This window comes from Pogoniulus pusillus, chromosome 38 (genome assembly GCF_015220805.1).
Source record: "Pogoniulus pusillus isolate bPogPus1 chromosome 38, bPogPus1.pri, whole genome shotgun sequence".
NCBI lineage: Eukaryota > Metazoa > Chordata > Aves > Piciformes > Lybiidae > Pogoniulus > Pogoniulus pusillus.
Window position 1 is genome coordinate 4,091,334 of NC_087301.1, and position 23,747 is coordinate 4,115,080.

Consider the following 23,747-nt stretch of genomic DNA (forward strand, 5'->3'; position numbering starts at 1 on the left):
TGGTGGAGTCACCATCCCTGAAGGTGTTGCAGCCAAGCCTGGCTGGGGCACTTAGTGCCATGGTCTGGTTGCTTGGGCAGGGCTGGGTGCTAGGTTGGACTGGCTGAGCTTGGAGCTCTCTTCCAACCTGCTTGATTCTGTGATTCTAAGCTGTTTAGCTGCATTTCATGAAGTCTTCTCTGTAGTGGATTTAGTTTGTTTTAGTGGGAGGATGGAATGCATCAGGACTTGCACATTGAGGCTGGAGGAGGGGAGATTTAGACTGGAGATTAGGGAGAAATTCCATAGAGTGAGGGTGAGGAGACACTGGCACAGGTTGCCCAGGGAGGTTGTGGAGCACAGAGAGGGAGGGTGAGGAGACACTGGCACAGGTTGCCCAGGGAGGTTGTGGAGCACAGAGAGGGAGGGTGAGGAGACACTGGCACAGGTTGCCCAGGGAGGTTGTGGAGCACAGAGAGGGAGGGTGAGGAGACACTGGCACTGGTTGCCCAGGGAGGTTGTGGAGCACAGAGAGGGAGGGTGAGGAGACACTGGCACAGGTTGCCCAGGGAGGTTGTGGAGCACAGAGAGGGAGGGTGAGGAGACACTGGCACAGGTTGCCCAGGGAGGTTGTGGAGCACAGAATCACCCAACGTGATCAAAGATCACGTTGGGTGATTCTGTGCTCCACAACCTCCCTGGAGGTGTTCAAGGCCAGGCTGGATGAAGCCTTGAACAACCTGGCCAGGTGGAAGGTGTCCTTGCCTACGGCAGGGAGGGGTTGCAACTGGACGATTTATCCCCTCGATTCTATGCTTTTAAGGAGGTTTGAGAACACCTCCTTTTCTCCCTGCTGTGAAGGCAGGGAATGAACGTGGCCAAGCCAGGAAACAGATACATAAACCAGAATTATTTTCTTTTCCTGAACCTCCACCCCCCCAGAAAAACTATCTACAGAAACTAATTAAGTTTAATTAGCAGACTCGGTTCGAGACTATCTTGCAAAGGACACTGTAGATAAATCTGGCTGTTTTAGCAGTGAGGAAATGGAACAGGGTAAGCTACAAACGCAGCTCTTCCCAGGGTCAAAGCAGGCTGCGCAGGAAGGTTACTCACCGGTGAGGCAGGCTGGCTGGAAGGGCAGCCCAGGCGCTCGGCAGCTCTCTCTGCTCCTGAGCCCAGCCGAGGCTCCTGAGGCCTGCTAAGCTTGGACAGAGGAGCGCAGGTGGAGGAGCTGCGCTGCGCTGCGCAGGGCAGGTCTGGTCTGGTCCGGTCCGGTCCGGTCCGGTCCGGTTCCGCAGGCGCTTGTCCTTCGCAGCACCAAGGGACTCCCTCTGCAGGAACTATCCATGCAGGGGAGCTGAGCTAAGCAGGGCCGGGCCGGGCCAGTCCCGTCCCTTAGGAGCTTGTCCTTCGGGACTCTCTCTGCAGGAACTATCCATGCTCAGGAGCCGTCCTAAGCAGGGCCGGGCCGGGCCCTCAGGAGCTTGTGCTTCGCAGCGCCAGGGGACTCTGCAGGAGCTATCTAGGCCTGGAAGCCATCTTAAGCAGGGCCAGGCCCGGGCCGGTGCCGCAGGAGCCTGTCCCTTGCAGCGCCAGGGGCCTCTCTGCAGGAGCTACCCAGGCCCGGGAGCCATCCTCAGCAGGGCCGGGCCGGGCCCTCAGGCGCTTGTCCTTCGCAGCGCCAGGGGACTCTCTGCAGGAGCTACCCAGGCCTGGAAGCCATCTTAAGCAGGGCCAGGCCCGGGCCGGTGCCGCAGGAGCTTGTCCTTCGCGCCAGGGGACTCTGTGCAGGCGCTCTGCAGGCAGGGGAGCTGTGCTAAGCAGGGCTGAGCAAGGCCGGGCCGAGCCGGTGCCTCCAGAGCTTGTCCTTCGCAGCGCCAGGGGACTCTCTGCAGGAGCTATCCAGGCCCGGGCCGGTGCCGCAGGAGCTTGTCCCTCGCAGCGCCAGGGCACTCTCGGCAGGCGCTCTGCAGGCGTGGGGGCAGCACCCCGAGGCGGGCAGCGCCCCGGGGCTTGTCCCTTTCCAGAGCCAGAGCCGAGGCACCGCTCCCGGGCGCGAAGCTCGCAGCCAGTGCCAGCCCCGCTCCAGCGCGGGCAGCTGCGCGGCTCAGCCCCGGGCCGGGAGGAGCCTTTGCTGCCCCCTGCAAGCCTGCGGGCCGGGGAGGGGAAGGGGTTTGGTGCCTCTCCTCCCCCATAGAAACCAACGAGAGGAATTTGGGGTATCCAGGGCTGTAGGACACTCCCCTGCTGGGGTTTTGGGCAGGGCTGAGTGGTTTGAAATAGGAGAGCAAGAGGGGTAAGGTTAGGACCCAGAGATAAGGAGCGCAGCTGCAGGGAAAACAACCTTGAGCTGCAAAGTTAGCAGTGTGAGGGGACTAAGGTGTGGGGGGGTGTCAGATTTGCTCAGGGCTGACCTCATTGTAGCCAGGTGGGGTTGGGCTCTTCTCCCAGGCAACCACCAACAGAAGAAGGGGACACAGCCTCAAGCTATGCCAGGGGAGGTCTAGGCTGGATGTTAGGAGGAAGTTGTTGGCAGAGAGAGTGATTGGCATTGGAATGGGCTGCCCAGGGAGGTGGTGGAGTCACCGTGCCTGGAGGTGTTCAAGAAAAGACTGGATAAGGCACTTAGTGCCATGGCAGACCACGGGTTGGATAGGGCTGGTTGCTAGGTTGGACTGGATGATCTTGGAGGTCTCTTCCAACCTGGTTGATTCTATGATTCTATGCTCCCAGGGCACATGGACAGCCCATCCTCTGCTGTGCAACCTCTCAGCATCATACCTGCTGTATTAGCTCTCTCTAGACAAGCATTGCTTTTAGCTGCAATAAAGATTCAACTTATGCATCACATTGGTGTCTCAGCATCATTCCGGTCCCTACACCATCTAGGTGACCCCTGCACTCTCCCCTCACCCCCCAAAAAACCCCAAACCCAAACAATCCACCAGCCAAAACTCATTTCCTTTAAGCTTATTTAATGATATTTGAAACGCTTTCAATTTTCTATGTCCCAGATCCTTGAAAACAGCTTTCTTTATTTATTTATTCTTTTAAGTGACCAATATTTAATTCCAGAAACATACAACCTTATCAAGCTAAGTCATAAAAGAGCTATTTTACAAACATACATCTGGATAATTAGAACAATAAAGTCTTTTTTTTTTGTTTGTTTGTTTGTTTTAGACATTCAAATATGATCAGTAAAAATACAGGATTATTAATAAAGATTTTTTTTTGTGTGTATTTTTCTTTCTTTTTTTATACTTCCAGATTTTTTTTTTTCTTTCTTTCCTTTCTCTTTAAAGTAAAAATCTCTGTTAAGAGTACATGATTGTATGTTGTACAAAGAAAATAGAAATATTCTAGCATGAAGAGAGCTCCACGAGACTTGTTCCAAAAGAAAACAGCAGTGTTTTGGCTGCAGGATCCCTTTTGCAGTACATCTGCTTGGCAGTTGGCACCTTTGGGGGCAGGGAATGAAGGGGTTTCTTTGGGCAACAGGGAGAAAACAAGACCAGGTATTATCAAGCACTGAGATCAAAATCAAGGGGCACCTGCTGGAGCATCAGCTCTCACCTCTAGGAACAGGGACATCAGACCTGCTGGAGCATCAGCTCTCACCTCTAGGAACAGGGACATCAGAATAGCTTAGGTGAATGAAAACCCTGGAAATAGGCCACGGTGCTGCCTGAGAGCTGACCCAATCCTGGCTTTTTGAGGTGTGCACTCCTCAGCCTTCTTCCTGATGTGAAGTAAATCTTCCCCTCCCTACAGACAAGGGATGCTTGAGAAACCACAGCGAGCAAACAGCAGCCTGCCCACACCACAAGAGCTTTTTGCTCTTCTATCCTTCAGGAGAAGGAAATTCCCCTTTCCAGACAGGGAAAACCTTTCCTGTGGCTTGAGAAACTCCAGTGAGCAAACAGCAGCCTGCCCACACCACAGGAGCTTTTGCTCTTCTATCCTTCTTCAGGAGAAGGAAATTCCCCTTTCCAGAAAGCATCCCTCTGACTTATTTTCTTGCTTGTCCCTTAGCAGCAGAAGGGAAATCACTTCTCAGGAGGGCAGGGAAGCATGGTTGCTACACTAGCTTGGTTGCTATACTACATCTTTGTTCCCAAGATAAGATTTTTTTTTGCTCATCTTATATTTGGGAAAGAAAAAGAAATAAATAAAGGAATCCAAACAGTGGGGAGGAAGGGCTGGGTCCAAAGAAACCAGAGCATGTTGTCCTGCTCTGCTAGCCAGGCTGAAGAAAGGAATGCACCATCAATCAATCACCAATCAGGGGCAAAATAAAATGCTTCCTAAAACTGGAAACTAAATCCAAACCAGGGTCATTGTATGGCTTAAAGAGAGGGGGGGAAAAGTGAGAGTCCTGAAGAGTGCATTTGAGTTCCAGCTCCTTCCACACAGTGAGACATGGTCTGAGGTCTGCCACCCAGTAGACGTGCTAGAAGGGGAGCAAGGGATCACCACAGTGCCAGGCTGCTGCTCTCAGGAGATAATGGGTCCCTGACCACACCACTGTTTCTCTAGAGGAGTAATGCCCTGTCTGTAGAGATGATCGATGCAGCAGCAGGCAGCCAGCTGAACCCAAAGCCAAGCAGGACAGAGCAGGCTGTGCTGTCTGTGCTGTCTACAGGACTTGCTCTTCTCTAGCAGCCCCTCAAGTTCTCTGAACCCAAAGCCAAGCAGGACAGAGCAGGCTGTGCTGTCTGCACTGCCCGCAGGACCTGCTCTTCTCTAGCAGCCCCTCAAGTTCTCTGCAATCTCCTGGCCTGCAAACTGTTTTACCCAGCACAAAGGCTTCTCTGCCATCAGCGTTCAGCCTGGCACAAAGTGTGGGTGTTTCCCCTTACACATCCTGAGAGGTGACAGGGGCAGAACTGCTCCTGTCCTTCCAACGGATTATGATCAAGGCAGCATTAAGGGACCCTGGGGAAAATCCCACTCCAGCAGCTCCAGAGGCAGAAACTCCAGGATGCCAGCAGCACAAACACTGCATTCCCAGCTGCTTCGCTGCTGCTACATCTATTGAAGATGAAACAACGTCGTGATGGATGGTGCTACAAAATGCTTATGCAAAGGTGAGAAGGTCAGAAGCAGGATGGGCAGGTTGCTGCCCCATGGCCCATCCAAACAGCTACATGCTGCTCACCACGAACCTTCAAATTCATGCAGCTTGCAGAAAACAAGTTATAAGGAAAGAGTATTAAGCAACCAGGCCTTCATAGGTCCCATCTTTGCTGGTCTTCCAGCACACTCTTTAAAAGCTCTCCCTGATAGACTTCAGTGCTCATCTTTCATCAGCCACAGAAGCCTGCTGGAAAACTTGTGGACAGCTACAGCCAGAATAACTGCTCCTGTTTCTGGAGTGTGTAGACCCAGGCAAGCATCGTGCCATGGGTTTGAGGGGTAGAAAGGGCCTTAAACATAAAGTCTGGCTGTAGCCCAGTTCTCTTCCTGGCAGGATTAGGGAATGGATGCCCCATCAGCATGAGGCAGCACTCTAGTTCAGGGGCTTGTCAGAGGAAGTCTGGATGTTTATAACCAAAGGAACCATAAGGCTGAGGTGAGGAGGGAAGATCCTACCTACCCAGAACAGAACCACTCAGGTAACACTGACAGGAAGCTCTGAGAGGTGCAACAGGACAGGCCTTGGTGGGTGCCAAGGAAGAGGAAGCTGCTGCCAGCCCAGAGGAGAGACCTTCAGCTTGTCTTGGCAGTGTAATGCTCTGCTGGTGAAAAACAACAGCTTGTGCAACTGGCTCTGGAAGCAGGAGAAATCCCTCCCTGCTCTAGAAGGGTTCATGGCTCCAACCTTCACATCACTTCTGCTCAACCTCTGTCAACCTTCACACGAGCTTAACCCTTGCATATTTCTCACAGGGAGAACAAGAACTGTTTTTTTAACCTACATCAGTAAAGGAAGGACAGATCTGATTTCTTGCCAGCACCTAAAGGTTGGTCTGAAAGGAGCAAGGAGAAGGATCTTTATGCTGACCAAAGCCAGACTCCCAGCACTTCAGGCTGCAGGCAGTGATGCAAATGTTGCTATAGCAGTCCTGAGCTGTCCATAGGGTTTACAGACTTGGCACAGCCTAAAACTTGGGAAGAGGGTACAAAGGAGAGTGTCTTACACATCTCCCACGAGCAGTCCCATCCATGGTGTCTGTGATAGCAGGGGCAGCATCAACCATCCTGTGCCAAGCAGCAACTCTCTTGCCCTAGCACCAATTTCAGAGCAGAGGCACAGGCAGCTTAAGTTGTCCAGTGTGAGTTCTGCTGGCAGCCTGATATTGACCATCTTGTTCCCAGACTGGAAGGGATTCCAACAGCAAAACCCATGAGACCAGGCCTACAGAAGCCCTAGAGAGCTGTTTCTGCCTTCTCTGTTTTGCACACCTCTGAGTCAGAACACTCTGGCTGGCACAAATCAGAACAACCCCCAGAACACCCACCTGAAACAAACAAAAAAATCATCCCAACCCCACCTCCCCCCCCAAAAAAAACACCCCCAAATCCACCCCAAGCCCTCAGCAAGACATACTTCCAGGTACTGAAACTTACTGGCCCTATAATAGGCAGTACCTGTGGCTAACTCCACTGGCAGCCCTTATTCATTCAGTAGTGACCCAGGGGCACCTCTGCCCCACATCTCTGAAACACTTCTGGGGTTGCATTTTTTGGTTTTAGTTGGTTTAGGTTTTTTTTCTCTTTTTGATCCAGAGGAGAGTTACAAAAAGTGCTGCAGGTCCAAGTATTGTCATCACTTTACAAAAGGAGACAATGATCAAAGCCAACAAAGTCAAGGAAAAAAAACAACCTATCTTTCTCCTCTCCCAGTCTCATCTTGCACATCAACAAAGGAGACTCCAAATGGGAGAGGAGAAGGAAAATTTACCCATCTCAAGTGCCTGGCAATTTAGTGCATGGAAAACTCTGGTTCCAGATGTGGGGACAGGAGCAGTTGCCATGCAGTCTCTGAACACAGATGATTCCAGCCACAAGCCATCCTACCACCTTCACAAGCAGCTCTTCACGTGGCAGTTTGAGTGCCAGCAGGGAGTGCAGAGTCCAGTCCAGTGAAGTCAAGATCCAGCTGCACAGGGTTCGAGGGACACCCTCTCCCCTCAGACCTGCCCTTTGGTTCAGGAGCAGAGGGGCAGGCAAGGCTGTCCTGTATGCAGAGGGCTAGAACTGTCACTACCCAATTAAAACAGAACAACAACAACAATGAAAAGGCAGATTAAAAAATTAAAATGTGCTTTTGATACACGGAATGAAGTCAAATAAATACATTGATTTTTTTTCTTCTTTAATGTCTAAATAACATTTTTATATCCTACACCCAAAGCTCTGTACATTTGGTTTGGTTTGGTTTTTTTTTTTCCATGGTTTTTGTTTTGTTTTGTTTTGTTTCTTTCTGTTCTGAAAAGAATTTCTGGTAGCAAGGAGAGAAGCAGAATAAAGTATGGGTCGTGTTTGGATGAGCCAAACCCTCTCAGCTCAGAGTCCAGGAGGAAGACAGCAGGAAGCTGTGTCCTTCATCCAATCTTCAGCCACTCCTGAAAACCTGACCAGCTTTAGTCTGAAGGAGGAGGGAGGGGGAAAAAAATGAAGAGGTTGGTGAGAAAGAGGAGGAGTGCAATGAGGGATGAATGCCCAGCACCTCTGAGCAGAGGCAGTGTGCTATGTGAGAGACAGCACTTCCACTTAACCCTAGGACCTCTGTTAGCAATTCCAGCAATTATCTGGGATCTCTAGGATGCCTGAGGCAAATTTAAAAGGGACCCATGGCAACCACTTTACAGAGCACCAGAGACACCTCAGAGAAAGACAAGACAGATTATCATCATTTCACTCATCCCAAAAGCCTCCCTTTGGGACTTCACATCAATCTAGGCTTCTTGGAAAGAGAAGTTGTACATCTTGAGATGCAGGCCTTTGGCAGGAAGGGCTGAGACAGCTTGCACACAACATCACAGGATGTTAGGGGTTGGAAGGGACCTCTGGAGAGCTTGGAGTCCAACCCCTCCTGCCAGAGCAGGATCTAGTGCAGGTCACACAGGAACATATCCAGGGAAGGAGACTCCACAACCTCTCTGGGGAGCCTGTGCCAGTGGTTTGGGACCCTTACAGTGCAGAAAGTCTTCTTCATGTTGAGGTGGAACTTCCTGTGCTGTAGTTTCCATCCATTGCCCCTTGTCCTGTCCCCGGGCACGAGTGAGCAGAGGCTGTCTCTGTCCCTTCTTTCCTGACCCCCAGCCCTCAGATATTTATAAACATTGACTAGATCTCCTCTCAATCTTCTCCTCTCCAGGCTCAAGGTCTCTCAGCCCTTCCTCATAAGGCACATTTTCAGAGGAAGGAACAAGCACCTCTGCACATCTGAGTGTCAATGGATTCAACTGACCTTTGCTGGAATCAGCATGGGCTCAGCCCCCAGAGAGCTGCTGGAGCAAGTGAAACGTTTTGGATGTGTGAGAAACATTAAAAATTGACTTTGTGCTCTTTGTTTAATGTTTGAAGCTGAAGTGGTATCAGCTACCAATTACCCACAACCTGGTTGCGTACCTGAGTGCTCTCCCGTGGAGGCTGAGCCAGCCAGCCCTTGGCGTCGGAGAATGGTGTAGTCTTCCTCCACCTCCTGAAAAACAAAATCAACCCCAAAATTCAAGTGGCTTGGTCTGTGTTGGAAGGGACCTTTAAGATTATCCAGTTCCAGCCCCCCTGCCATGGGCAGGGACATCTCCCACTAGAGCAGGTCGCTCAAGGCCTCATCCAGTCTGGCACCAAACACTTCCAAGATGGAAGCATTCATGACCTGCCTGGGCAACCTGTTCCAGTGTCTCACCACCCTCACTCTAAAGAATTTCTTTCTAATCTCCAGTCTCAATCTGCCCTCCTCAAGCTTCAATCTATTCCCTCTCATCCTCTTGCTACAAGCCCTTGTAAAAAATCCCTCCCCAGCTCTCCTGTAGCTCCAAGGCTCTCCTGTAGCTGGAAGGCTGCTCTAAGGTCTCCCTGGAGTCTTCTCCAGTCCAAACAGCCACAGACACCTCAGCCTGTCCCCACAAGGAAGTCTGTCCAGTCCTCTGATCACCTTCAGAGCCTCCTCTGGGCCCTCTCCAGCAGCTCCACGTCCTTCTTGTGCTGGGGGCACCAGAACTGGACACAGTGCTCCGGATGGGGTCTCAGCAGAGCAGAGGAGAGGAGCAGAATCCTCTCACTTACCAGAGGGCTATGATGAGAAGCCTGACTGCTGTGGGGTGCTCTGGAAACAGCTGTGTGGCACAGTGACCCACACTGGATCTCAACTCCTTTAGCAGCATCTTTGTCAGACCTTCCACTGGCAAGCAATACTCCACTTTCTTTCCAGACCTCAGTTAAACTCAAGGTTGGCCACAGACTCAGTATTTTGGTGTGTCTCACATGCCAAGAGTCTGGAAACCTTCTCCAGCAGAGGCTGTTATGCAGAGGGAATCCCCACCACATACAGGAAGTCACTTTGAACACAGTCAGGCTGAAAACCTTGCTACTGGTCTGCTGCAGCTTAGCACCTTCACTGACACGAGCAGCAGCTACATTTTTCATGTCAGAAATTCATATCCTTTAGGCCAGTGGCCCCTTCAGAAGCCCACTGCTGCAGACTGGCACTGGGTTTGTCCTACCCCCAAGGAACCTCTCCGAATTCCAATCAAAGCAGGCTCACATCCCCTCTAGCTCTAACAGAACTGCTTTTGCCTCTCCCAACCCACAACTCCACGCATGCAAAACACCACCAGATTTGGACTTCAAAAACTTGCAGAGATGAGAGGCAAAGGCACAAAGAGGCAGAGCTGCCTTTCTTCCCACTCAAAATGAGTTTCAAGCTCTTTTCTAAAGCAAAGCCCAAGGAACATGCAAACCTTGATGCATGCCACCAGGAACATGCTGCCATACCTTTAACTTTTCAAGGTCATCCTCTATCTTCTGGATGTACTGCATCATCTGCAGGCGTGACTCTAGAGAGAAGGGAGGGCTTGCAGTGAAGGAGCAGGACTCTTCCACCCCACCCCAGCGTGAGGCCATCATCTCCTCAGCAAAAGGGGAGCTTCCTCCATCAGATTGGGTGTCCCGTGGGGAAAGTGGCTGCTGCTGGGCAGAGTCCAAAGAGCTGTGGCCACCTGTGGTGCACTGGAGAACGAGAGATGACACCTCCTCGTCTGTGGAGCTCTCCTGCACCGTTCCATACCCATCAAGGATCAAGTAATTTCCTGTGAAGAGAACAGCTTTTTACCACCAGGTCCAGCTCAGTAATCACCAAGAAGCACTGAGCTGTAGACAGCTTGAGCAGGCTTTAAGAAAGATGAGTGGTGAGAGGCCCAGCATCTGAGAAAATGGGTAAGAAAAAGCATTTGTGAGCAGTGATCATATCAGACCTGACCAATTTGGTTCTGAATTAGGCCTCAGAGATCATGGCTGGTTTTTGGGCTGCAGTTTGGTAGGGACACCATTAGATGAGCTCATCACCTACCTTCCTCTCTGCTCCAAATTCATGGTCTAAGGCTGCAGTTTGAGAGGAACACCATTAGATAAGCTCATCACCTACCTTCCTCTTTGCTCCAAATCCATGGTTTTGGACTGCAGCTTGAGAGGGACACCATTAGATGAGCTCATCACCTACCCTCCTCTTTGCTCCAAATCCATGGTCTAGGACTGCAGCTTGAGAGGGACACCATTAGATGAGCTCATCACCTACCCTCCTCTTTGCTCCAAATCCATGGCTTTGGACTGCAGTTTGATAGGGACACCATTAGATGAGCTCATCACCTACCTTCCTCTCTGCTCCAAATCCATGGTCTAGGACTGCAGCTTGAGAGGGACACCATTAGATGAGCTCATCACCTACCTTCCTCTTTGCCCCAAATTCCATGCCTGAAAACCCTGCACTTACTAATGGTACCTGACAACTCAGGCTGCCCAATTTCCAACACCCACTGACTAGCTGTAGTACTGAGGATGCTTTTAGATTGGTTAGCTTTAAAATTCAGCTTTTAACATCTCAGCACCAAGCTAAAACAATCAGAGATAGAAATTCTTTCCCAGCCTGCACCTAGCACTAGGGTTACATCAAATAATTTTCTCTATAGTGTTACAGCAAAGCTACCAACTAAACCCAAGCCAATCTAATTTTGCTATTCCTGCACAGTTAAGAGAGTAAACAGCATAAGAGGTGACAAATAAATTAGATGCTCCAAGTTGTTGGCTCAGTTTTAATAATTCAAAATATCTCTGTAATTCATGGAAAGGAAAAAAAAAGTCTTTTCAATATGCAGTTGGGAGGCAGCATTCAGACAGGCACAAATTGGCTTATTCACAAGGAACAGGATCCAATTTTTCAATGAAAGGATATTTATGGCTAAGCAATTTAAAGGCAAATAGTCAAATGGTGGCCATCTACTAGGGGCTACAACAGGCATGTGAGACCAACTTCATCTGGTGTGCTAAATGCATTGCAGCATCACTGTGTTGGCTGATCCAACTCAGAGGATTTTGCTAACAGAAAGCGTGCAAAGTCCTCTCAAAGTGCTCACAGCTGATGTCTTAGAGCTGGTTTTTGCTGAGTTAACAGCTCTACAACATTCTTGCAGGCTGGAGTAGTTAAACTTTGAGATACTGCTCAGGTAACTGCCAAAGTCACAATGTGTAGTAATAACAACAGGATTAACACACCCATGAAGCTTTTAAGAGCTTCAAACTAAGGTAAGGTTGCAGGAGACAATTACAATGGGGAGTTAAACTTGAAGTTTATTTTCTGAAGCTCAGAATCATAGAACCATTTTGGTTGGAAAAGGTCTCTAAGATAATCCAGTCTAACCACCAACCAAACACCACTGTGGCCACTAATCTGTGTCCCCAAGTGCCACTTCCACACATTACTTGAACCCCCAAGGATGGGGACTCCACCACCTCCCTGTGCAGCCTGTTCCAATCCCTGACCACTCTTGCAGGGAAGAAACTTTTCCTAATCTCCAACCTAACCTTGCCCTGGCACAATTTCAGGCTTGATTAGGCAAAGCCACCATCCTATCTACAAAACAGCACCAGTCATGGGGGCTCCGTGTGTCACACTAAGGAAGTGCTTTGCCTTCAGGGAAAATGTCCCAACAAGCAGTTGAGAGATAAAGCAGCCCAGTGGCAAAGGCAATCAAGAGCTCGCATTGTGCCTGGTGGCTCTGTAATTACAGACTGTCACAGTAATCCCACAGTACTTCAGCTTCTCCTTTCACAGAACTGAGAATTCATTAGGTCCGTGTTTGCACAGCCCTTTTCAAGGCTAAGACGACTGCCAAGGTCTGAGAGTTGACTTGAAATGCCCTATAAGCAAGAGAGGAAGTCTCAAATACCTCGAGCACAAGCCCTGTGAGGAGAGGCTGAGGGAGCTGGGATTGGTTAGCCTGGAGAAGAGGAGGCTCAGGGGTGACCTTATTGCTGTCTGCAACTACCTGAGGGGTGGTTGTGGCCAGGAGGAGGTTGCTCTCTTCTCTCAGGTGGCCAGCGCCAGAATGAGAGGACACAGCCTCAGGCTGCGCCAGGGGAGATTTAGGCTGGAGGTGAGGAGAAAGTTCTTCCCTGAGAGAGTCATTGGACACTGGAATGGGCTGCCCGGGGAGGTGGTGAAGTCGCCGTTCCTGGGGCTGGTCAAGGCAAGGTTGGACGTGGCACTTGGTGCCATGGTCTGGCCTTGAGCTCTGTGGTAAAGGGTTGGACTTGATGATCTGTGAGGTCTCTTCCAACCCTGATGATACTGTGATACTGTGAAATACTGCATGTGCAGGGAGTGAATGAAACCTGCTCACCTGAGATCCGGATTTGCACATCCTCTTCCTCTTTCCTTTCCATCAGTTCGCTTTCAGAGGGATTTTCATCGCTGTGAGCTTCTCGAGCGTCAAAGAAATGCTCCCCACTTTCATCAGCACCCACCCCTTCCAGCTCTGGGGTTGCCATCTCCAGGTTCAGACCCATGTGGTCTATTGCCAAGGTACTGCCCGGTCTGGGCTCCCTCCCCACCAGCTGCATGGCATCCCCTGAAGCTGGCGATTCAGCGGAAGTCCGGAGGCCATAACCGGCTGCGGCTCCGTCAGTGCCGGCTCTTGGCAGCGTTCTGTCTGCTCCGGGCTGATGAAGTTTGTTGTTGTCAGAGTGCTGCAGTCCAGGCTCGTTCCCACTTTCAGTTTGGGCTTCTTGAGAAACGGTCCTGAACCTGGGAAAGCGCTGCCAGTCTTCGTGGGGGCCCTTCTCAGCGAAGCCGAGCTGCTGCACCAACAACTGCTTCAGCAGGCCCACTGCAAGAGAAGGCAACGGTCAGAGGGCTTCAGCACCTCCCTGACAGCAGCTCAGACACAAAGGCCACCTGGGCTAAAGGGAGTATCCTGCAGCAGTCAGCCCTCTCTTTACTCCTGGTAGGAAAACCAGGGATAAATACAAATGTCTGAGGCCTGAAACCTTACTCCACATTTTGCCTTACAAACCTGTCCAGGGAGAGGGTGGTGAGACACTGGCACAGGTTGTCCAGGGAGGTTGTGGGTCCTCTCCAACCCAAACCATTCTATGAATCATTTCATACATGGAAGCCCCACAGAAAAAAAAAACAGTGAGATGCCTAAAGCTAAAAGAAAGGGCCAGAATAAAGAACCATACAATCATTTTGGTTGGAAAAGGCTTTTAAGGTCATTGAGTCCAACTATCAGTGAACCAACTCAGAATTCCCTGCTGTCAGATCCATTTCATTTTGCTCTGATCTGCAGCATAGAAATGGGCTTCAGGTTTTAACTCAGTGATTTAGGTGGCTAACCTAAGAAATTCCACCTCCACATCCCACCAGACACTGCCCACAGATACTCACAGTTCCTTAATGCATCCAATGCCCACTGCCCTTCTGAGACCGAAGGTAAACTGCCAGCTGTGTGCTCAAAGCATGCAGAAGAATCTTTAAGTGTCAGGTCTGTCTGCTGCACTTTATCAAATTGTCTGTCTGACACTAGAAGACTTTCTACCTTGGACTTCTCAGACATGATGGGTGAAGAGGACTGAGCGTTCAGTATTAAGGGAGATTCCAGGCCCAGATCTTTATCTAGCGAACAGAAAACAGACACTCAGGTTAAACAACCACACCAGAGGTGATTCTGACCTGCAGACAATTCTGCCTCCCACTGAAAACTATGAAAACACTAAAAATTATAGTTCTTGAGTAGAAGCTTGATGAAAGGGCAAATCTTTCCAGGGGAAAAAAACAAAACAAGCAGTAATTCCCAGTAAAGTATAAAGCAAAACAGTGAGAAGTACATTTCCAAGAGGTTCAGTATCACCTCTCGACACGACTTGTAAAGAAACTATTCCTTTTCAGAGCTATGAAAGCATCCCCAAGCTTGGCACATTTGCACCCCATGCAGCAAATCCACTGACATCATTTCCCTGGGCCACTGTTTCACCTGGACTTTGTAGGCCACTGGCAGGAATGTCGTGCTGCTCCTTGAGCTTCTGTTGCTCCTCTTCCTCACGTTCTTCTCTGCAGGGAGGGAAGAATGAACACGTTGTTGCAGTCACATGTATCTGAACTGCTGCATCAGAATCCCTGCTTTGGCTGGCAAGCTTTGAGCAGGAGGTGTATTGGTAAAGGAAAAAGCAGCCCTTCTTCCTCCAGCTACTTACTCGCCAGGTCCTGACTGTGGTAATGGAATCACTCTTCTGCTGCTCCCCATTTTTACAGTCCCTGCCATCTGAGCTATAAGGTCCTGCCATCTGCAATAGAAACACCAAATAAAAACATGCAAGACATGAAGTGGAACAAATCCTTCTCTATTTAATACCTCTTAAATGCAGCTAATACTATCACTGCTTTTCTTATCAACAGAAGTACCTTCTCCTTTATTTTATGTTAATGCTGTGACATTCAATTCCTCAGTAACACATTGCAACCACAAGGGAAGCATCAGAGCATAATGCTCACCTCATCAGGATACTCTTCTGCAGAAGGGAATGAGTGGCAGGGCCTTAGAAGGATATGTCAGTTATTTTATGTATGAATTTCACATATTACTGAAGAGTTCCCTACATGACACTCCAGAAGAGTTGCTATGAATCATACAAATAAATCTATGCCCTGCTTGTACTTCAGAAGAAAAGCATTTCTAGCCAAGAGGAAAGAAAGCCTTCGGCTAGGGAATCAAATTCAAGCACTGGAGCGCTTACTAGCATCAATGTCTGCAAAGCTCAACTGGTTCTGCATGAAGATGCAGGATTTCAGTGACTTATCTGGCAGTCAATCGTACAAGAGCAGGATTGGAAGGGTAAATAAAAGCATTTTTGAGGTCAGAAAAGAGTCTGGGGTGATCCAGACAGCAAGGAACATCAGAAGCACTGAGTGTGCCTGTGTGGTGTTTGTTTCCATCCCTCTGTGTGTGGGCTCAGTAGCGTTTGTGCTTTTCATAAGCAGGGGAAGACTAACCTTGGCTGCTTCCTACACAGGCCAATGGAGCTTTGCTTTCAGCTAAGCTTAGAGAGGAAACCCCTGGACACCTGCACAGTGAAAGATCTGCCAAGCACAACCAAACCAAGAGCAGATGAAGCTGAAGCCATTACTTACACATTCTTTTCTGAAACAGTCTGTGCCACCAGTTCATAAATGTGAGCTCCATTTTCTGACATGGAGATGACGAAGAAAGCTTTGTTATCTGAAACAACCCAAGGACAGGAGAGTTTAACTGCATGCCTTGTCCCACAAAGTTTTCTGAGCATTCCTAAAACTAGGCATAACCCCAAGCAGAAGCAACAAAAGCAGACAACTTTCCAGTGCTCCGATATACCAAGATCCATCTTTCCCCATCCAGGAATTTGTCAGTCCTGAAAGAAAAGAACCATCACTGGCCAAACATTGAGGGGCTGGAGTGTGCCCAGAGAATGGCAAGGAAGCTGGTGAAGGGTCTGCAGAACAGGGCTGGTGAGGAGCAGCCTGGAGAAGGCTGAGGGGAGACCTCATTGCTCTCTACAACTCCCTGCAAAGAGGCTGCAGTGAGGTGAGGCTTGGTCTGCTCTCTCTAGTAGCAGGTGATAGAAGGAGAGGAAATGGCCTGAAATGATGCTAGGGGAGGGTTAAGCTGGATATAAGGAAAAAATTGTTTGCTGCAAGAGTGGTCAGGGATTGGAACAGGCTGTCCAGGGAGGTGCTGGAGTCAGTCTGGAGGTGCTCAAGAAAGGTGTGGTCATGGCACTTGGGAACATGGTTTAGTGGCCATGGTGGAGTCAGGTTGATGGTTGGACTCATCTTAGAGGTCTTTTCCAACCCAAACAATTTCTCTTCTCTTTTCCTCCTAATAATTTCTGGAGTACCTTTCATCTAATACAATCAGAGCACTTTAATTTAGAAATCTATTTAAAACTCAAGCTGTGCTTATTACTGATGCAAAGAAGTTCAGCAGCTCATCCATACAAAGCAAGATGTTGGACAACCAAGAATTAAGCCCACACATCTTTCCACGTTCTACTCTGGAACTCCAGACCAAAACCCATCTGCCCTCAACTGATCCAATCTGCATTTTGGGGTTCCTCTGCTGCATTTCCAATTGGTTGCACTGACCTGTTGCCACCTGACGAACCAGAACTGTGTTGAGTTTGATGATGGGGCTGAAGGTGTGTTTGCTGTCAGCTGTTGATGCCAAGATTTTGCTGTGACACTTCAGGACCAGTTTATCATCTTGTTTCTGCAACAGCACCAGAATGTCCTCCAGAAGCAGAGTATAGAGATCTGCATGGGAGTGCAAAAGGAGCCAGAAGGAGTTAAAGATTCATAGTTTTGTATCCCCCTCCTGCAGAAAGGCAAAAGGTTGCATTTTTGATTACTCATGCAGAGGCAGCAATCAGTGCTCTGCCATTCTAGGCAATGCTTGCAAATCTTCCTCATCAAAACTACAGCAGAAAGCTACAGATGGAATTGGATCATCTCATGACTGACTGCTGTGTCCCTGCATGGCCTTAATGATACTCCAGCACATTTCAGAATTGACAAGAATAATTTAATCAGCTCTGAGAAACACACAGGCATTATTATAGGTGGCAGGAAGAATGGTAATTGGGAAGTGCAGAAATGCTCCCTCCCTGCTCAGCAAACAGACACAAAGCTAAGGCAGTTGATGGAATGAGACTCACCAATAGTTTTGTCACGATTAACCTTCCAAGTGAGAGGTCCTTCATGAAGCATTTTTCTCTTTGTTAGGTCCAAGTTCTGTCACCAGGGAAAAGGGGAGGAAAAAAAAAAAGACAGGATTTGAGATTTCTGGGAATGCAAGGAAGAGGAAGGCATGGGAATATCAGAGGAGGGCCAGGATGGGCACTGCAGTTTGGGAGTGAGAGGATGAACCCAGTTTGGAAAAGGAAACATGGAGCAGGGTTAAGCTGTGCATGCAAACCAAAGTCTTTTGAGAGGTGCTGTGGCAGACCTTACAGCTAAACTGCAGCAGCTGAAGAGGGCCTATAGGAAGGCTGGGGAGGGACTATTTAGAAGGGCTTCAAGTGATAGGGTATGGGGCAACAGTTTGAACTGAAGCAGGGGAGATTTAGGTTGGATATCAGGAGGAAGTTCTGCAGAATCAGAGTGGTGAAATACTGGAACAGGTTGTCCAGGAATGTGGTTGAGGCCCCATCCCTGGAGACATTCAAGATCAGACTTGTGGCCCTGGGCAGCCTGATGTAGCTGGAGGTGTTCCTGCTGCCTGCAGGGAGGTTGGATGAGATAAGCTTTGAGGGTCCCTTCCAACCCCACACAATCTGTGCATTGCTCTATTACCACTCTTCCTCTGCCACTGCTTTTTTGCAGATGCTGGGGGTCAGAGGGTGGAGTTTCCCTACCAGGGCACTAAGATGCCAGATGATTTCTAGGAGTTTTTCCAACACCCCATAGAAAGTTTGCAGCTCCAGGATCACAACTGGTTAATGCTTCAGCACTTGATTTGCAAGTCAAGTGTGCCTACAAAATGCTGTGCTGATACACAAATCATTCCACCGATCTGATGGACTTTAGAATGTCAATGGATTCTTCAGTCATTCCAGTGCCTGTGACATTTAGATCTGCAGGCAAGCAGCAGCCAGAGTTTTCACAAGTCATTCCTTCCAAGTCTCAAGAGTCTGCAATCAATGACAGCAAGATTTCATAACTTCCACCAAGTTCTCCATTCCCTAACTCCCTGCCTGCAAGTTTATTTGTGGGAGGATACATGACAGAGTCTTACAGAAAAAAAGTCCTCATGAAAAAATTCTTTGGATACCCACTGGCTTAGGGGAGGACAGGAGAGTGATAAATAAGCAACAGAGAATCTAACACACCACAGGCAGTGATTAAAATTAGAGACCAAATCGTGAGGAAAAGATGCAAGAGGAAAGGGGGAAGTGTCCCTCTGCAGCAGCTATTGCATGGAATGGTTTAGGTTGGAAGGGACTTTAGAGATCATGTAGAGGTCCTGTAATGACAGGACAAAGGGTAATGGGCTTAAAGTGGCAGAGGGGAGATTCAAACTAGATGTTAGGAAAGGGTTCTTTGCAGTGAGGCTGGTGAGACACTGGCACAGGTTGCCCAGGTAGGTTGTGCAGCACAGAGGCACAGAATGGGATCAAAGATCACATTGGGTGATTCTGTGCTCCACAACCTCCTTGGAGGTGTTCAAAGCCAGGTTGGATGAGGCCTTGAGAGACCTGTCCTAGTGGGAGGTGTCCCTGCCTACAGCAGGGGTTTGGAACTGGATGATTCTTGAAGTCATTTCCAACATAAACCATTCTATGATTCAATGATCATCTACTGCAACCTTCCTGCTATGGGCAGGAACACCTCTCAACTAGACTTGATTGCTCAAGACCTTATCCAGCCTGGCCTTGCACACCTCCAAGGCACCTACTGGAACACCTATTTGGAACAAGAAAAGAAAATCTGGGGATTTAGGTTGGAGATCTGGAGGAAGTTTTCTTCACAGTGAAGGTGGTGAAGTCCTGAAACAGGTGGTCCAGGGGATGAGGTTGAGGCCCCATCACTAGAGATATTCAACATCAGCCCCAGTGTAGCCCTGGGCAGCCTGCTGTAGTTGGAGATGTCCACACTGACTGCAGTGGAGGTTGGACAAGATGACCTCTGAAGGTCCTTTCCACACTGATGCAATCTGTGAATCTGTTCATCTTCAGAAGTGCCTTTCAACAATCACCACTGAGCTTCTGAGATGACACAGACACTGAGCCCCCAACAGAACAGGGCTGCAGTCACTGCTTACAGAGAGATTGCTTTACCAGTGCCACTCACCCTGAACTCATCCATCATGGGATCCTCAGACTGCTTCAAGTAGGACAGGTCAAGACGACGCTGATAATCCTCTAAATGCTGCAGAAAATGGGAGGCAGATGGTGACTGAGCAGCAGAACTCACCAGAGCCAGAGTGCAGGCAGCCATCAATACTGCCACACATCCCAAATTGCCTGGCATTCCTCCCCTGACAGGAATGAATACCTCTGCCACAAAAGAGCTTTGAAACGCTACACAAAGTCCCTAGCAGAGGCACTCTAGATGTCTTAAACAGCTTGCTGCCCTTCAGCTCTCTCCTCCCCAACCCTTAATGCTCACTCTGTTCACCTCCTTAATGCTCACTCTGTTCACCTCCTACCTGCTTGTTCTCAGACTCTTTGACAGCCTGGTTCACGTGGTTAAGGATCTGACGACAGTGATCTGCTGCTTTCTTCACTTTTTCTTTCTCTTCAGGAAGTTCTGCAAGAGCAAATAAAATGTGACAATGCTTTCCAATAAAGGTTCCAAAAGCCAGAAATCTAGAGCAGCTTGCTGACCTCAAGTTTCAGAAAGACAATTTCAGCTCACAGTGCAGCTTGTCAACAAAAGTACTGCATTGAAAAGTGAAATGCCAAACCCAGATTCATGGCAAGAGATGACACAGACTGCCTTGCAGGCCCTGAGGCCCTGGAGCAGCCTTCTGGTAGCTGAAGAGGGCTACAGGAAAGCTGGGGAGGGACTGCTTATGAGGGCTGGAATGATAGGATGAAGGGGAATGAAGTCTCAAAAGGGGACATTTAGACTGAACATTAGGAAGAAATGAGGGCTGGGAATGATAGGACAAAGTGGAGTGGATTGAAGTCTCAAAAGGGGACATTTAGACTGAACACTAGAAAGAAATTCTTTAGTGAGGGTGGGGAAACACTGGCACAGGTTGCCCGGGGAGGTTCTGGATGCTCCCTCCCTGGAGGTGTTCAAGGCCAGATTGCATGAGGCCTCGAGTAACCTCAGCTAGTTGAGAGGCTTCCCTGCCCATGGCAGGGGAGTTGGAGTGGCTGATCCCTGAGGTCCCTTGCAAGCTAAGTCATTCTATGGTTGGGGTCTTTTTAATGATGATGACACTTTTTAGCCTGCCCTCCTGTGCAGAAGGCAGAGTGAGGTGACAGTGAAAACAGAGCAACCCATGAACTCGAGCTGCTCTTCAACACGTTTTGAAACCCCATTTGTGGAGAAAACCAGCTGAGATGAAGGCACAAACCCTAGTGGCAAGGCTTTACCTGTGTACTTAGCAATGTTATCCAGCAGCAGGGGGTACTTAGTCAACCTCTGCATCTCTTTGGGAATGATATCCTTCAGCTGCAACCGGCGGCACAGGGGATTGCTCTCAGCATCCTAAATTTAAACACCACAATAACTGCATTTGTCATTTTTATTAAGATCTTAATTACCTGAAGGTGTTAACATCTATTCATCACACAAACAGCTATTACTTCACTTTTCAGTAATTAAATACAAGACAAGAAATGCCAAGATCCATCACTCAGACAACACATTTCCCTCGCCGTGTGCAGTCACACACAGCAAAGGCTCATCACAAAATCAGCAGCTTCCTTCTCTCATTACTTCACAGAGGCCTGGAACCATCTCCAATCAATCTGAGTCACCACCACAGAGGGAAGACATCAAGTTGAGGCTTTTACATTACAGTGAAACCCCAGCACATTTTGCAGGATAATCCCATCCCTTCTATTACCGAAGTTCTGCTCAGCCTCTGCTAATGAAGATAATGTTCTCTCCCCCAGGTGCCACAAGTCACTTTTTTTCCTGGCAGGCAGAACAAGTGTCCATCACCTGTCTTCTAGCCAGCATTTTCCCCACTAAAGTACTCACCCACCTTAAGTGAGATACCATCTCCTGCCAGGACAGCGCGTCCTGACCTGCACATTCTGTGTTCCCCAGAACTAAAGGCTCCTCCCTCCAGAAATGGTTAGCAAGAGATAACTACAGGATTGGAAACAATCCCAATCTGAAGACAATGGTAGATGTGACGTCAGTCATTTGAATAGCTTCAGCTACAACCATTCATTATGCTGTGCTGGCCACCAGCCACATCCTCAGGCAACTCAAAAGCCTTGCACAAAATTCACCTGCACGAAGGTCTGGAAGCGAGAATCCTTCTTCTGCCGTGACTTGATGACCTCTAGAGCAAAGGGCTGGTTACTGCAGAAAGTGGCAGTTGCATGTTTCAGCTTCTCCTCTGCTGGTCCACTAAACTGTGTCAGAAAGCCAAGAAAGTCAAATTTAGGTAAGACTTCAATTCAGCAGGTGCCACTTTCAAGAGGCATAGAGCCACACAGACAAGAAAGAATTAGTGGCAAAGCAACTTCCATTCTGTTTTTAAGGCCGAGGCCTGAGGAATCCCTTTACATCAGGCTCTACAGCTCTGCCTCCAGCCCTAGCACATCCAGCTCTTTCCACAAACACACTGCTGATTCAGAGAGAAGAGAGTGCCAGGCCTGCCCTGCCAGCTGTAAGGAGAGCAAAAAAACCCCTGCCCTCAGCTGAATGACAAAGCATTATTTAGCAGACTCTTGGTGAACAAAGCCAAGACCTAAAGCTCAGCTTGTTTCTCAGGGACACTCATGCTTAAGCACCAGAATACATCAGAACATCTTCTTTCCTGACCAAAACTCTTAAGCACCAGAATACACCAGAACATCTTCCCATTCCTGAACAAACCTCTTCAGCACCAGAATAAATCAGAACATCTTCCCATTCCTGACCAAAACTCTTAAGCACCAGAATACATCAGAACATCTTCTATCCTGACCAAAACTCTTAAGCACCAGAATACATCAGAACATCTTCTATCCTAAACAAAACTCTTAAGCACCAGAATACATCAGAACATCTTCTATCCTGAACAAACCTCTTAAGCACCAGAATACATCAGAACATCTTCTATCCTGAACAAAACTCTTAAGCACCAGAATATATCAGAACATCTTCTATCCTGAACAAACCTCTTAAGCACCAGAATACATCAGAACATCTTCTTTCCTGAACAAAATTATCACAGGAAGATGGGACAGCTGTGAGCAGAAGTGAGAAACGTGCTGCAGGAGAGAAACTGTTCATCTGGTACTGCAGCTCTTGCCATTCCTGCTGCCCAGCCTGGGATGCAGTAACTCCTTCAAACACTCACTCTGGAGATCAGGATTGTGTGTCTTTTGTTGGCTTAGCCACTTAGCCAAAGCACAACCCAAGGGCATAAAACTATTAGCTTAAGGTCTAGCTTCTCTAGCAGACATTCTCATCTTTTTTCCCCCCACAATACACATAAGAACTGAAAGGGTTGGAGGTGTTTCTTTACCAGCCACATCTGATTTTCATTCTCTCCCTTTTTTCCCTCTGTACTAGACAAACAGTGGGATGTAAAGGAAAAAAAAAGACACTGCAAGAGACTTCTGCATGAAGGGTTGAAAAGAATAAGCAGATCAATCTTCAGTCCTAAATTAAGCAGGTTTGAAAGCAAACAAACTGGGTGATTCCTGAGAGAGAATTGATTGTTTTTAAAGAAGCTTATCACTCCTGCTCCTGTCATCTGGAGCTCAGAAAGGAAGCCTGTGACAGTGCTGCTGTAAATCTGAAAAGGTTCAGTTATGTAAATTCTAAGATTGGAAAGCAGTATTTTAACTTTTAACTGTGCCACAGGCAACACAAGATTTATATTTCAGTGTTACTGAAATAAATTCTGCTATTGTATTTTCCAAATTCCTGCTCTCACTCTCACCTTTATGTCTCTCTACTGACATGCCATAAGGAAATGATTTTTTTCCTTCCTTAAATCACTCTTAACCAAATGAAAATCCTAAGAGTTAGAATCATAGAATCAAGCAGGTTGGAAGAGAGCTCCAAGCTCAGCCAGTTCAACCTAGCACCCAGCCCTGGCCAATCAACCAGACCATGGCACTAAGTGCCCCAGCCAGGCTTGGCTTTAACACCTCCAGGCACAGCAACTCCACCACCTCCCTGGGCAGCCCATTCCAATGCCAATCACTCTCTCTGCCAACAACTTCCTCCTAACATCCAGCCTACACTTCCCCTGTCACAACTTGAGACTGTGTCCCCTTGTTCTGTTGCTGGTTGCCTGGCAGAAGAGACCAAGCCCATCTGGCTACAGCCTCCCTTCTGGTAGTTGTAGACAGCAATGAGCTCTGCCTTGAGCCTCCTCTTCTGCAGGCTGCACACTCCCAGCTCCCTTAGCCTCTCCTCATAGGCCTTGTGTTCCAGGCCTCTCACCAGCTTTGTCACCCTTCTCTGGACACCTTCCAGCACCTCAGTTCTTCCTGCTTTCCTTCAACCACCATCCTCTAGGTCTGTGTTGGTACCATGTGACAACTCTAAGACCTTCTGTTTCTATTAGCTGAGAACTTCCTTCACCAACCTCTGGCTCTGT

At 48.6% G+C, this 23,747-nt stretch overlaps 1 protein-coding gene and 1 long non-coding RNA gene across 4 annotated transcripts in view; both read right to left on the reverse strand.

Moving 5' to 3' along the window:
- Window positions 1-2,940: 2,940 nt before the first annotated feature.
- LOC135191239 (uncharacterized) lies at window positions 2,941-6,513 on the reverse strand. Its single transcript, XR_010308775.1, has 2 exons — window positions 3,582-6,513; window positions 2,941-3,536 (listed from the first exon to the last, which is right to left on the reverse strand). It is a non-coding gene; the product is annotated as an uncharacterized LOC135191239 (long non-coding RNA).
- Window positions 6,514-6,654: 141 nt separating this feature from the next.
- Window positions 6,655-23,747, reverse strand: part of ARHGEF12 (Rho guanine nucleotide exchange factor 12) — an 84,687-nt gene continuing 67,594 nt past the window's right edge. For 2 of the 3 annotated variants that reach the window (XM_064173372.1, XM_064173371.1), the window contains 14 exons: window positions 21,436-21,561; window positions 20,566-20,680; window positions 19,668-19,768; window positions 19,310-19,387; window positions 17,176-17,251; window positions 16,607-16,774; window positions 15,617-15,704; window positions 14,683-14,772; window positions 14,463-14,539; window positions 13,877-14,104; window positions 12,831-13,316; window positions 9,931-10,244; window positions 8,563-8,635; window positions 6,655-7,576 (listed from right to left, as the gene is read on the reverse strand). In XM_064173372.1, coding sequence (XP_064029442.1) covers window positions 7,572-7,576; window positions 8,563-8,635; window positions 9,931-10,244; window positions 12,831-13,316; window positions 13,877-14,104; window positions 14,463-14,539; window positions 14,683-14,772; window positions 15,617-15,704; window positions 16,607-16,774; window positions 17,176-17,251; window positions 19,310-19,387; window positions 19,668-19,768; window positions 20,566-20,680; window positions 21,436-21,561 — 2,025 coding nt within the window. In that variant the 3' untranslated portion in view covers window positions 6,655-7,571. The remainder of the gene's footprint in view (window positions 7,577-8,562; window positions 8,636-9,930; window positions 10,245-12,830; window positions 13,317-13,876; window positions 14,105-14,462; window positions 14,540-14,682; window positions 14,773-15,616; window positions 15,705-16,606; window positions 16,775-17,175; window positions 17,252-19,309; window positions 19,388-19,667; window positions 19,769-20,565; window positions 20,681-21,435; window positions 21,562-23,747) is intronic. The other variant, XM_064173373.1, reaches the window with a different exon arrangement.